The sequence below is a fragment of the Camelina sativa genome, chromosome 11 (genome assembly GCF_030686135.1).
Source record: "Camelina sativa cultivar CO46 ecotype springtype chromosome 11, ASM3068613v1".
In the NCBI taxonomy this organism is placed as follows: domain Eukaryota; kingdom Viridiplantae; phylum Streptophyta; class Magnoliopsida; order Brassicales; family Brassicaceae; genus Camelina; species Camelina sativa.
Window position 1 is genome coordinate 16,686,941 of NC_141890.1, and position 14,620 is coordinate 16,701,560.

The 14,620-nt window shown below is 35.0% G+C and overlaps 1 protein-coding gene and 1 pseudogene across 1 annotated transcript; both read right to left on the bottom strand.

Moving 5' to 3' along the window:
* Positions 1-1,999: 1,999 nt before the first annotated feature.
* LOC147934097 (putative F-box protein At1g67390) lies at positions 2,000-12,445 on the bottom strand (annotated as a pseudogene).
* On the bottom strand, positions 3,567-5,725 carry LOC104773238 (protein neprosin-like). Its single transcript, XM_010497816.2, has 7 exons — positions 5,511-5,725; positions 5,281-5,373; positions 4,946-5,173; positions 4,680-4,832; positions 4,427-4,480; positions 4,200-4,343; positions 3,567-4,046 (listed from the first exon to the last, which is right to left on the bottom strand). The coding sequence occupies exons 1-7, from the start codon at positions 5,676-5,678 to the stop codon at positions 3,681-3,683; spliced, it is 1,206 nt and encodes a 401-aa protein (XP_010496118.2). The 5' UTR covers positions 5,679-5,725; the 3' UTR covers positions 3,567-3,680.
* Positions 12,446-14,620: the final 2,175 nt, after the last annotated feature.

Below are 14,620 nucleotides of genomic sequence, written 5' to 3' on the forward strand. Positions count from 1 at the left end.
GCCGCGTTCATGTAACCCATGTCGTGAGTTGTAGGGTCTGGGGACGAAGAGCTCGGAGGTTACTGGGCTCGCTACCCTGGCTGAAGCTGTCCACATGACGGTGTAGCATTAGGTGATGTTCCGGTTGCGTGCCTTTGTGGCTGCAGCACAGGTGTTCACAAAGTTGTTGAAAGGAAGGAGGAAGCATACCATGGCCCATAAGAATTAAAACATGTTTAAAATATTTATCTTTTATTCAAGTTTTATTGCATTGTTGTTGATTTGATTGCTTGCTAGATTTATTTGCTTAGCTCATTATCTTCTGCATGCTTTCTCTGATTGATTGTTTGATTGCTTGCTTGCTTGCATGTTGATAGCTTAGCCTTGCATGTTGATAGCTTAGTCTTGCATGTTTGTTTAGCTTAGGCTTGCTTGTTTGTTTGCTTGCTTGCTGGGGTTGGGGTTGGGTTTTGGTTCTTGTTAGGTTCCCGAACTCACTGAGTGATTAGCACTCAAGACTCCATAATTTGTTTTGCAGGTAACCTTAGTGGGATAAAGCCTTAGGGGGAGCACAGGACGTTAGGCCAGCCGGTGTAGTGTTGTATTGCCTTTGCAAGTTGTTGTTTTTGTAAAACTTTAAGTTTATCATGTTTTGGCCTTAGGCTTGGCGCCATTTTCGTATAAATGTTTTATGAACTTATTTTATGAAATAAATAAAGTATGAAGTTGTTTTCGTTTATGTTGTGTGGATTCAAACGGTACTAGCCTTGTCCGGGCCAACACAACGCACCAGACCGCGAGGGTTGCAAAGCCTAAGTAGTCTCGGATGCGGGTGGAATTGTGCTAGGGAGGACCGGTTGGGAAGCTTCGGCTTTCGTCCCTCGACTGGACCACCTCGACGCAGTTCCCATCGTAGCGTTCTGTGACTGTCCGTTGGCCTGTCCGGCCATAGGACGGTTCAGGGGCGTTACAATAGGACTTGCCGGAAAGCTTTGTTGAAATGTCATCAGAATTTTTCTATAAACTGTTTCCGAAACTTCCAACAAAATGACGACCCGACGACTTTCATATGGTCACATAGGCTTCCCGAAGAAGTTCCCACCAATACTCCGGTCAGAATACCTACTCTGTAACTCTGGTCGTAGTACAACATATTTAGCTTTTTCTATTTTGGATTGATTATATTTTTGTTATAAATTATAAAAATATGAAAAATAAGTAAAAAATGTGCAATCACCTGTACCTTGTCTAGACTCCGATACAGGCGCTAGGCACTGTTTACAAATTACTTGCAACTTTTAATTTGCAATATACAAGAAATTCAAAAAAGGGGGCAAAACATGACTACTATGTCAAAGGCCCAATTTGATTGAAGACTCAAATATATGCAGTAGAAAATGGAAATAATTCAGATAAATTTCAAATTGATTAATTAGTATATCTGAAACATAAAAAAAAAATGCCAAAACACGTACTAACTTCAAACAAAATTCCATCAGATAATTATGATACTAAGTTCTGTGTGACCTTCTGGAAGTTCCTTTAGCTCTGGAAGAGGCCTCTTCTATCCCTAACTTGTTACTTAGAGGAATGGACGAAGTTTTGATTAATATGATCCTGACCCTTGCGTTATCAAGCGCGATGCTAACGCAAACACTTCTTTAGAACCGCTAATACAGCCATACATTATATGCATGGAAGCAAGTAAGCAACCGCTGGGATACGTTTTTGTCTCTTCCCAACATTTTCTCTTTATTCTTTCCTGGGAGCATTGCTATTCTATATATACAGAAAAAAAAAATCATGTATGGATTGATGGACATATCACATCAACGTTGTTAAAAATAAAAAATTAGCTCATTCAATCCAGTTAAAATGAGAAAACATGACATTAACGTACCTTAAATACAATCTAGAGGTCTCCCATTTCTCCAGGACATGCAGTTAAACTTCTTTTAGCACATAATTCTACAAAATAAAATTGCAAGGCAAAAAGAAATATATACATGAGGAGGGCATGCTATATAATAGCTGGTGTGAGGATATCACTGTCCATCTCACACGAGAGAGATTCGACCGTCAGGATCTCAAGACTGGTTGCAGCCACTTTAATACCAGCAATCTGATGACAGGATAAGTACAAGAACTTTAAATTTCCGTCTTCAATTTTTAGAGGACCACTTCGATTATGGCAGTTGAGCTTTGCAGCGAGCACTTCGAGAGAAGGGCATGCAAGACAGGAGCACTGCGTAACTGAGTACTGAGTTTAAGACTTCGATCTAGGCGAAGACACCAATAAGTTTTAGACTCTTTAGATTCCAGCAGTTTTGGAAAGCATGTGGATCTTTTAAGTTATACCGACCAAGATAGAGTGATTCGAGGTTTTGATGGGAAAATGACTGTGGAGACAAGTCGAGTGTATAACTGGTTTTGTTTTTTGCGATGAACCGGCCATAACAATTTATAAGTGTGAGATGCTTGACATGTCTTACATGAGTCAGTGAACGAATCCACGCTTGACGCTTCGACCGTCCCATCTTGACATTAGTATGGGTAATGGTCGATTCTGGTTCGTACGAAATGGCCACAATTATCGTTTATAACCTACAAGGCCAAAGAGTGATTTAATAACATATGTGAAAATGGGTAACTTATAGAAGCTTTGAGGAATAGTAACTAAAGAAGCGTGAATAAGCGTGCTTCATTAGAGATGTTTAAAGTCTCTTAGGTCCAACACCACTGTCCTCTTTCGAGATTAGTGGCAGCGGATCCAGGAAATATTTTTGCATGGAGCACATTATTTCGTCAAAGAAATTTGAGAATTTGTTAGAAATAAAAGATATTCTTTTTCAAAAATGCTCATTTTGAAAACTTGAGAGTTGAGGTACATATTGACAAAGATTCAACTAAAAGTGCTAAGTTATTTGTTTAATTCCTTAAGTTATTGTGGCACATATGTGCGGATGTGCCCCTCTTCTGAGCTTCTTGACAAAGGAAGACTGCAGAAAGAAGTGTAATTAATAAGGAAAAAAATGTATAGAAGATATATATATATATATACATTTTTCTTTTGATGTCAGAAAGAAAAAGGATGATAAATTTTTTTTTGGAAAGACGAAAGTCCTACAGCAGAAAATGGTCATCTTGGAGATGACCTAGTTGGAAGCGTGCCATTGAGGGAGACATTTTTTTGACACATTCGATTACAAAAAATGCCATTCTCCACATTTGACAAGGTTACTTGATTAATTTCGCCATTTCTATATATGTCTTGTGCCTATGTATAGTTAGTAGAAATCTCTGTTCAATTTATAAAAACTTTTCGAAGGTAAATCTTACAAATATGCCATTTATGCAAAAACTTTATAGATTTGCCAATCTTAAACACTTAATAATGTCTATTTTTTTTGTTGTTGCTAAAATACATATTTTATAACAAATATTAAATTTTACAAACAAATTAAACCAACTAAACCCAAATATAATGGGGTCAAACATATGTCTATTCGTATTTTTGTAACTTCAAAAATGCAAATGCATAATATTTTAGATAAAATAGAAAAATCAATAAATAACATCATGAAAAATGGCAAATTCATATTTGATTTAACTTTTTTTAAAGAAACCCATAAATGCGGCATTTATTGAATAATAAAGTCAATATAATTTTTTATTTTCATTTCACAAAAATCTAATTATTTTTAGATATTCCCCGGACCACCAAAAAATATAATATGACCGTCACGAGGGTATTTGGAAGTCCTTGTGTCGTCTAGCACTTTGTAGCCCCGATCGTTGTCTGTAAATTCTTGGAGATAGTCCACACTGTGGTCTACGTTATAACTACCGTCGAGTATGGATATATGTTTCATATATGCATCGTAACGCAACGCTTCAACTGGAAAATGTCCATATCCCATTTCAGGACTCGGTAATGATGCACTGTACACTTCTCCACCCCACTCGACCAAATTTCCAAAGCCTTGGTGAAACCTACTGGACGGCCAAAATCCAACTTCTTCTCCCTGATCACCAAATTGCAACCACCAATTTCCATTCTTCTGGTCCTGTTACCCCAACAATAATAGGTAAAATTTGACATTACATTAAGAAACAAAAATTATTTATGTTAAGTCGAACTTTCCAACGGAGCAACACTTTCGATTGTCAGCAAATAGAATCTTATTTTTGATGAGGACAATGATAAGAATGAGGGAAACCTTGATTAGACCAAAGATTCCATAGTGACTTGTCTTAGCACCACGAATAGACACTGGCTTCAATGCCGTACCAAGTGGAAAATCTTGACGAACGAGTAACATTCCAACATTGCAGTTGCTATTGTAACATGATTTACCACCTGCCTGTCCCATTATTATATATTCAAATTAAAACATAATGATAAACTTAAAAAAGAGAATTTACAAGCATGATGTGACTGACTTACATATGTATAGACGAAAGTCCGAGGTTGGTGGTCCTTGTACAATACTGGATTTACCTGAATTAAGAAATATAATTTGTGTTCCTTTTTAATTATTTATTAAAAAGATACAATACATTATGTTGAACTAATTAAATAAATTACAGAATTCGTCGTAGCTATTACATGAAGAAAAAGAAATCGTATAGTAGTGTAGTTTTTTGTTTTTATCGAGTGCAAGTTGTTGACAGCAAAATAAATAAACTAAGTGACTTACAGTAAAACCAGTTTGGATGAAATCCTTTCCGATCTGAATGTGAAGTCTAGAAGCACTGTATTGGGTTGGCTTAACCTTAGGCGCAGTTAGACAAAGTTCCATTGTTGCTCCATTAAATCTTTGTTCTGGGTCTATCGATCGAGCCACTGCAAACTAATTCCATTCATTTTCGTTCAATAACGAAACATTATTATCAATATAAAGATATCAAAATGTTATTTTGAGAATCTGTTTTTTTATTTAAAAAAATAAAAGAAGCAACTTACATGATGTTGGTTGAAATGAAGAACACTACTAGGATAATCAGTGGTAGTGTTCCAAGAGCCACGAGGTTTATGATCATCGCCAAATGTGTCAAGTCTCAAAAGATCGTCTTTGGTGACTCTTGGTATAGGGACCGTACCAATGGGACAACCTACACCATTCTCCCATAAGTAACCAAATCCAGTATTGTTTGTCTTTTTTTCTCTCATTCCCTTCCATATTGGACGCATCTAAGACAACATGTGTCAAACACCACAAACATATTACTGTCCGGTTCTTTTTATGTTTTAAGAAAAAATAATATAAGTATATAGAATTGATATATCCGAAATTATACCGTGTAATGGTATGTGTGATTTTTCATAGAATGGTGATCAAATGCTGGTTGCTTGAAGAAATCCACACACCCGTAGCTTTCTCCATCTATAGTCTATTTTTTTCAGTCATATATATATATAGAGGTTAACATATTTGACTTAATTGTATCCAATTGTCTTATAGAGAGAACAAATCCAATTGTTAAAAAAAAAAAACAAGAGCAAGATTGTGAGAGATTTATAAAAAAACCTTGATGATCTTGACATCGGGTTTGTTCATAGCCTTTAGTCTCTTCTCGATTTCTAAATCTTCAAATTTAGAAAATGTCTTGGCTTCGACGAAACCATTGTTATGACTTATGCTTATGCAACAAAAGATGCAACAGATTAAGAACACCCATATCACTGGCACTTCCATTTTTACCAACAATAAAGAGAAAGAAAGAGAATGAGTTGCCTGATTTTGAAGGAGGAAGGATAAAGGTTTAATATAGTATAAGGTTGAGGATGCTGATTAAGGAATATACGATTTTGTGCTTACAAATTTTCTGACCATTGACCATTGACCAAAATCATCTATGGAAAGACTTGCTGATAAGTTAATCAGTTAACATTAGATAAAATGGATTCAAAGGATTCTTACATATATGCTGATAAATTAACATTAGACTAGATTTTAACCTGCGGTACACTGCGGGATAATTTTTAAAAAAATAATAACATTTTATTTTTTTTGTTTTTTATATTAGTTTGTTTTGTTTAATTAAATAATAATTTTGTTTGGATTGTCAATTATTAGAACAATAATAGGGCAAATAAATACATAAATATGTAATTTATAAGCTATTATCAGATTAAGTCACAGTTTTACCAATGATTTAATTGTTTTACAAAATTTTAGTTAAATTACCCTGATTTAATATGTTTAATATTCTTATATTAGTGGTATTGACCAAATATTTAAAGGAAGATTTAACCCGTGTTTCAAAACCGAATTAATAATATTTTATTTTATACTAATGTTAATTCAAACCGTCATGTTAATAACATATCCCGCTATATAACAATAAACCATAATATTAGTGGTTTAACCCGTGTTTCAAAACCGTCATATTAGTGGTTTTGGTTGTGTGTTGTGTTTTGTTTGTGAAGTTGATATTTATACATAAAAACTGCTTGATGAGCAAGGAGTTTACGATCCGTAGCAATAAAAGAGAGATTTTAGTGTTTTCCTATTTGAGTTGATAACATTATTGCATAATAATATTCAGTTTCTTAACACGGTATATATTATATTAAATGTTTTTCTTGATGCGAAAGTTAAGTATACCCGATTATTGAGTTTCTAAAGTTGGGTTCTCGTTTTTATGAACTTTATTAACGTTATAATAATTATTGTGATTGTAATCATTTGTTATTCAAACTCAGCTGTGTCATTTAAATTTAAGAGATCATACAGTCTCTAAAGATCTATTTTAATAGTTTTGAAGATTTTTATGGGATTAAAAATTTAATGCGTAGAGTTTTTTTTGGAAAAATTGAAATATATAGATGTTGTCAAGCTATTTATGGCAATAAATGTATCAAATTAGGTCAATTTAAATAGTTCTATTAAATGAGTTTTCAGGAATTGTTATTTTAGGAAAATAGTTATGAGTTAATGTTGTAAATAAAATAAATTAAATAACCAAAACTTTAAGAACATAATACAAAATGTACTTCAAAAATAATAATATAGATGAAATGGATTCTTACTGGAGTCTACAGTATGGTGCATGCAATGAAAAATTTATCTATCTCACACAAAAGAGATTCGACGGTCCGTATCTTAAAATCTGCATGATGACTGGGGTCATTGTTACCTTGCATTAATTCATATGCATATTTACGATTTTTGAGGTGGCTCATTCTCACCAATCACCTCAATTTTTCAAAACGTGCTTTCTTGAGAGTGGGGTCATTAAAATAATTCACATTGAAAATACATTGTGTTGACCGAATTAGAAAAATGACAACAAAGAGCAAATGAGCAACTGTTGTAACAGATGAGACAAGAACACAATAACAGAATCTTTCAAGGTAATGAAGGTGCCAAAGATTCAGTTACAACATAAAATTTTGAAGATTATCAAGTGTAAAAATTGAGAAAGCTTGAGTTCTACTCAACAACAAAGGGAGATATTGAAGATATATTGGTGTTGTTACTGGTATAAAACTCAAGAGAGATGATCAAGAAGCAATAAGTACACGTGCTACAACCACAAGTACAAACACATATGCAGTGAACGTTGTAGTGAACAAGTCTGATACAAACATATGTTCAGACAAAGAAGCAGTGAACAAGCTGGAGCATGTGTAACCAGCTACAGACACAGACGCAATGATTCTTCAGATAGAGAATCAGAGAATCTACTACAGCCAAGACATCTCAATGTGAAGTCACATGGAATGAAGTGACATGCTGAACCTTGGAGTCTTATTGTGAAGATCCAAGAAGTGAGAACTCAGCCAATCTTGTTTATGCTCATAAGAACAAGTTATCCATAACCAGCTGGGGAACCTGAAAGCACTTCAGAGCAGAAAGAAATGAGCTACTGCACAATATAACAGAGCAAAAATATATAGTAGTTGAGTAAACCTGAAGTACAACAGAGCTGGAAATAGAGCAGATAATGTTTAGTGGCTCTGTAGTGCAACAGAGCTGAAAACAAGGTAAACCTCGTGAAGAGATTATGTAGTGAAACAGAGCGGAAAAGCTTCAAATTGCAGCAAATAGTGGAGCGGCTGTGTTAGAGAAGCATGCTTGTGTTAGGTGCGACAGGAACAAAAGCATGGGTCAAGTTGACAAAAAGAGAACAAGCTTTTACCCAAAAGAATATAGGAAGAGGCTTTTGGAAACTGGGTTTGTGGAGAACTCTAAGAGGTATAAAAGGAAGAGGTGGTAACAAGAAGAAGGCTACGCACCTTAGACCTAAAATTGAGAGAAGCACACATGTTGTGTGGGGTTTTGTCCCACCGACAAGATAGAGAATCTGTGGGTGGTTTTTGTAGAGGTTCACATTCGTCGGAAACGACATTGAGTGGTGGTTCCTTTAGTTCATGTAGATTATGGTAGACACAAGTGTGTGCTAGATACCATTGGCAAATATGATTTTTGTGTTCTAATTCTAGTGAATGATTCTGGAATTTGTCTCGGGGATGTAGGTTATCCGAATCCTGTTAACAAATCTCTTGTGTCATCTCTTCTCTATCCTTTAATCTATCTGTTAAGCATCTCATATATGTATCTATCACACAAGCTTTGTAGATCTAGCAGCATATCATTACTTCACATATGTCTAACCTTTTCACTTGGAGATCTCGACAAAGACGTCAATAAGTTTTGTAACATCCGCGAACCAAATTGTGAATTTTTGGGATGGGTGTCGATCGACACTAAGGTGAGTGTCAATTGACACCACCATTTTCTTGTTCGATCGGATTGATTTAAATTATCGATTTGGTTTAAGTAAAATCCCTAACCAACATATTTAAAGGGGAAATTTGACCTAGGTCCTGTATAGAGGGTTGTTTGCTGTTTCCATAGAGTTCTAGAGAGAAAGGAGAAGTTCTTGAGAGTTTGGGGAGATTGCTGGAGTTTTCTAGCTGTTCTGGAGAGATCTGGTGCTAGGATCGAAGGAGAAGCTTTCTAAAGGGTTAGATTCGTCGGTTTTGGTCAAACACTTCCTACAAAAGAGGAGAGTGTTTGATCATGGCTGATCTAAGCCTGAGATTTCCTTTGTTTTGCTTGTTTTATGTTGTTTGTGACGTTTTCTTGCTTGTTATGGTTGCTACATGGTTCCTACGACTTCATGTGGCTTTTGATTGAGTTTTGGACTATTTGGAGGTGGAAAGAAGCGGTGACTCGACTCTCGGCTTCGAGCAGATCGCGTATTTGGAGTCAGTGTCGGTCGACACCAAGGAGTTGACGGCGCGGAGACTTGGAAAGTGTCGGTCCTAGGGTTTTCGGGTCGAGGAAGGGTTTCGGTCGACACCAAGAGTCAGTGTCGGTCGACACCAACCTTTTCAGCAAGCGGCTGATACTTGTTTCTTAGTTTGTTTGTATTTGGTTGTTGCTTGTTTGACATTGGAATCCTCAGTTGCTTGTGTGTATAGCGCAGTAGAAGGGAGGATTGCCCACTGAGTGTTTATGACAATACTCATGCATCTCAATTTGTGTTTGTGGTGCAGGTAAAGCCAAAGTGTGATCGTGGAATCAAGGCGATGAAGAGGAGGATGTTCTAGAGGCTTGGTTGTTTATTCTATGCTGTTGTTAGGTTGTTAAAATGGAATTTAGTGGTCTAGAACGGTTGTTTAGGATGTTGGTTCATTATTCTATGACTTGGTTTACATTATTGGTTTGTTGGATTGATGATATTGATTTATTCATTTGGTTATTTATTTTATTGGTTTAATGCTTGGTTATTTCCGCTGTTTGGTTTGAATGTGGTTAGGTTGTTAGTGAGTATGTGATCACTAGTTTTAATATTGTACTAAAAAAAGGGGTCGGGTCGTTTCAGTTTGGTATCAAAGCTCTTATGGTTATGGGTATGGGTTCACTAGGTTTTTGTTGTTGATGTTTGGAATTGCATGCTTTGATTGATTATGTGAGTTAGTCAATTGTGTGTGGCATGGGTTCATAGAACATACTCTTCGAGCATTCAATGTGATTCCTTGTGTTTTTGTGTATGGTTTAGATTGCTTGCTTAGCCTTATGTTCATGTTAGTGGAGACGGTTAGAGGTAGAGCTGTTGCGGGAAGCGGACGTGGTCGTGGACGCGGACGCAAACGTGGTAGAGACAAAGGCCAAACGGTTAGTGACACTGTAGATCAGAGTGTGACAGAAGAGCGCGTTGGCGAGTTGCAGGGTTTCTCGGAGGGGTCCATGAGTGTGATCGGTCGTGGTACCGATAGGACCGTAGGCGGAGATGGAGTCGGTGTGGGCGGTGTCGATACGGGGTTGGCTGGTGGTACTGGAGTTCCGGGTGCGGGAGTTCCAGTTGGTGGAGCCTCTGATGGAGGTGTTGACCTGGTGGGCTTGTTGACGCAGCTGTTAGAGCGGTGTTTCTGCCTATGGCGGCGGGAGTGCAGCAGCCAGTGGTTGCTGGTGCAGGAGCTCGTTCTCAGTATGTCAGCATGCTGATAGAAATGAGCAGGACGAGAATGAATACAACTTCCCGTCTCTCAGATGTCTTTATGAGTATTGGGTAGACATAGGGGTCCGCGTCGAGTGTGGAGGCAAGTCGAGTTGAGTGTATAACTGGTTTTGATTTTTGCGATGCAACGGCCATAACAATTTATAAGTGTGAGATGCTTGACAAGTTTCACATGAATCAGTGAGCGAATACACGCTTCGACCGCCCCATCTTCACATTGGTATGGGTAATGGTCGATTGTGAGTTGTGACTCTTTGGAAATGGCCACAATGATCGTTTATAACTTACAAGGACAAAGAGTGATTTAATTAGGTTATATGACAATGATAAAGATAAATATATCATTTAACTATATATATGAATCTCTGTACATGCTGCACCACTTCGTTTATTAAAGGGAATTACAATGAATTAAATCTGACAACAATATATTTTATAGTCTATATATAGGTCATTTAGTTATATATATGAATTGGTATACTTTACAACAATTCTAATTAGCCTTTTTGCCTGACAAATAAAATATATATAGATTTATACAGTATATATATATATATATATATATCACATTAGGTTTACATTTTTATTGATCTCCACCGTATCACCAACCTACAAATGGGACTTAAAGTTAGTAAACTTGGGAATCAACATGCCACCAGTATATTGGTATGGAGCCATTGGTCCCCTGGATACTCTGGAATATTTGGACTTCTCGGAACAAAAAGATATTTGAACAGAAACAAACCTCACCGCAGGACATTGTTTCTCAAGCCATCACCAGTGCTCGTGAGTGGATTGCTGCCCAATTACTGCAACCCCCGATCATTAAACCTCGACGAAAACCTCAAAGGCCAGATATCGGATTGGATACTATCTCTTGCTTCACCGATGTGGCATGGAGATCAGAGTGTCAGGATGCGGGGTTTGGATGGATTTTTACTGATTATTCCCGATCTTTGGAGATTCCGAACCAGGCATCAGCGAAAAACGTAGCCGTCCAATTTTAGCAGAAGCGATTGTGGTATCCCTGGCTATACAACAAGCCCTAGATCTTGGCTTCAACAAACTCTCTCTGGCTTCAGATTCACAGATGCTGGTCAAAGCCATCACTTCAGAGACTCCATCGAAGGAGCTCTACGGGATTCTCCATGATATCCAAGATCTATCCCTTTTTTTTGATGAAATTTCTTTTCTGTATGTTAATCGTAAACTCAACCGTCGGGCAATGAACTTGCTAAAACAGCTATTCACCCAGTTTGTAACCCAACATTTTTGGTCCCGGTTTAATTAAAACGCCCCCTTATGGGTTTGACAAAAAAAAAGGTTTACATTTTTATATGCATGTAATTATTCTGGGTGGGATAAGGCAAGATATCATATAGATTTCCTATTCACTAACTGTTATAACAAACGTACTACATATACCCAAATTTAAACGCATTGATCATAAAATTTGAAATATAAACTTTTTTCGCGCAATATATCGTTAAAGTTGTTAAGCTTTATTTTTTGTAAACACGCGAATTTTAGAATAATATGTATTCATTTGCTATCAAAAATTTGATTAGCCACTTCAACAATAAAAAAACAAGAGATTCAATGATTCATCATTCATGGATTAATGGATGATCATACAGTACTATATACTTGTTTATTTGTGAAATTTTTTCCCAAAAAGGTGTAAGAGGAATTTTTGAATAAAAGAAATGGACCTTTGTCATCCATCTAGCGGCATAAGGACTAATATGGAACAAAAGATTTCTAAATATCGTGATATAGCGCATGTCCACACAGAGTTCCGACATTTCCATCGCTTTGATAGAACACTTTTTCTAACAGCTTCTTCTGTAGTCAGGGTCGATAAGATCTTAAGCAATAGATCATTGGGGAGTTTGCTGATTCGATCTTCGGTATTGACCGCATCAACAAAGACACCTTTTCCTCCTGCTTTAGAAGATAATAGTGATATCTCCATGGATATTATCACTAAAGAAGGAGATGGATGCTTTTATGAAGAAGAGAAATAGAAAAAGAGAGAATTGTTTTAGACTTGAGATGCTTCACATGTATGAGTAAAGCATAATATATAGCATCTTTCTTATGTGTACAATGAGGTATAGCATCTTTCTTATGTGTACATGCATGTATAAAACAAACTTAAAACATAATATATAGCATCTTTCTTATGTGTACAATGAGGTATATAACCATCTACGTATGTTGTCCAAAAGTAAAATAAAAACCCATCTATGTGTTTTGTATATATATATATATAGTTTGGTTAGACAATTTTATCCTGATAAAGTTACATGTGTGTACAACTTTACAAGCCTCCTTATTGTTTTTTTTTTTTTTGGCTCAACATCAACTTTTCATTAACCCAAATGTTACAACCAAATCAAAGGCACATTACATTCACCTCTAAAGACTTGGACCAAAACAAATGCTATGGTTGATCAAGTACAACCCTGGAACACTAGGCGGATCCAACGCTACCTAATCGAGAACCATTACATTTTTTAACCACAGTGAGATAGATAACACACCACGACTCGAAGTGAAATCATCTCTTAAACCACCTAAATTGACCTAATGACAGGAAAACAAATAATAACACAGAGAAGGCCTAACCAATACTGAAAGCATATCAAATCCCAGCTATGAGATCCTCATGATCGACGTGTAGAGCTTGTCTCGATTGCTTCAACACCCAGAGGTGCATCATCAGAAAAGCTTTGTCTATCCATGAAGAGTGTGGAGGTTTATACATGCTTGATGTAGTTAATTAGGAGGAGGCACAAAAGATTATTTAGAGACAAAGAAAATATCTCGGGTTGTTGTCGAAATTAAAATTTAACCCTCTTTATTTTAATATTTGTGTTTCCGTACGGACAAATTAACTTTTGTTTCTTTACAAAATTATATTAGTACTCAGACCCCCGTGATGTGGTGGGAGAATTTTTTTTTAAAAAGTTAAATTATATTTGAAATTTTAGAATTATATATGATAAAATAATTTTGAAAGTAATAAAACAGTTTGAAAATATATATGTAAAATAATAAAACTAAAAATGAACTCGAAAGAAGAAAACTAATAGGTAGGGATAAAACTGCACAAATATTAAAAATATATAACTGTGAGTTTTAAAAACACAACCATCAAAATAAAAACTTATAATAAAAAATATTACAGAAAAAGACTCGACTCTAAGTTAAAAATTATTAAATTAAAAGTCATAATGAGTCGAGCCAACCTTGTAAATTTTTTTTATATAATATAAATATAAGATATTTTATGAAAAATTATTTTCGAAGTAACAAGCATCATAACAATTATTGATATTTCTCTTATTCATAAATATATATTATGACGAACTGATTTTTATTTAGAATATCAAATGAACGGTTATAATAAGTAAATGCAATTTTCTATTAAAAAAAATTTAAAAATAAAATAAATTTTATCTTGAGTGAAAATTTATCAACCAATAATTTTAATAAAATTATACAACTTCTAAAAAAAAGATATAATAGTTAAATCTAAAAAAACACATATTTTACAAAGAGTTACGATAAATAAACGCAACTGTAAGTTACATAGTTAAAGTTGATTAAATTTATATATTACTGTAATCATTTCTAAAATCTATTTAGATTATAGAATAATGTTGGATATTAAATATTAAAATTTATATTATTATATTCAACAAGAAATACAAATTTGTGTCAGCGAACGATGATTTGTTAGTTAATCTAAGAAGAGACAAACAAATATATAGAGTTCAAAAGACATAATATAAACATAACTATTTGAACAAAAAGTTTTCAATAAGATATGGTGAAAAGACACAACTCTACAATAAATAGAAGCAATTATATGATTTTTTTTATTGTAAAAGGCACAACTCTACAATAAACAGACACAACCATACAATTTTTCTTTAAAATAAATATTAAAAATTATTTGACGAAAATGTACGACGAAAAATTACAATTGTTGGCATTTATTCAGATTACATTTATTATAAATATTATTATAAATATTATAAATTTTATAAATATTAAATTTGACTCTATTTTCCGTTTACATTCAAATGGAGAATGATAAATAAAAATCAACTTGATTTCTAATTGTGAATTTGTGATAGAGAGAATTGTAAGAAAA

Coding starts and splice junctions, on each gene's coding strand:
- LOC104773238 (XM_010497816.2), bottom strand. CDS start 5,678: ATGGAAGTGCCAGTGATATGGGTGTTCTTAATCTGTTGCATCTTTTGT. Junction 5,374..5,510: donor CCGATGTCAAGATCATCAAG/GTTTTTTTATAA, acceptor TGAAAAAAATAG/ACTATAGATGGAGAAAGCTA. Junction 4,344..4,426: donor GGACTTTCGTCTATACATAT/GTAAGTCAGTCA, acceptor ATAATGGGACAG/GCAGGTGGTAAATCATGTTA.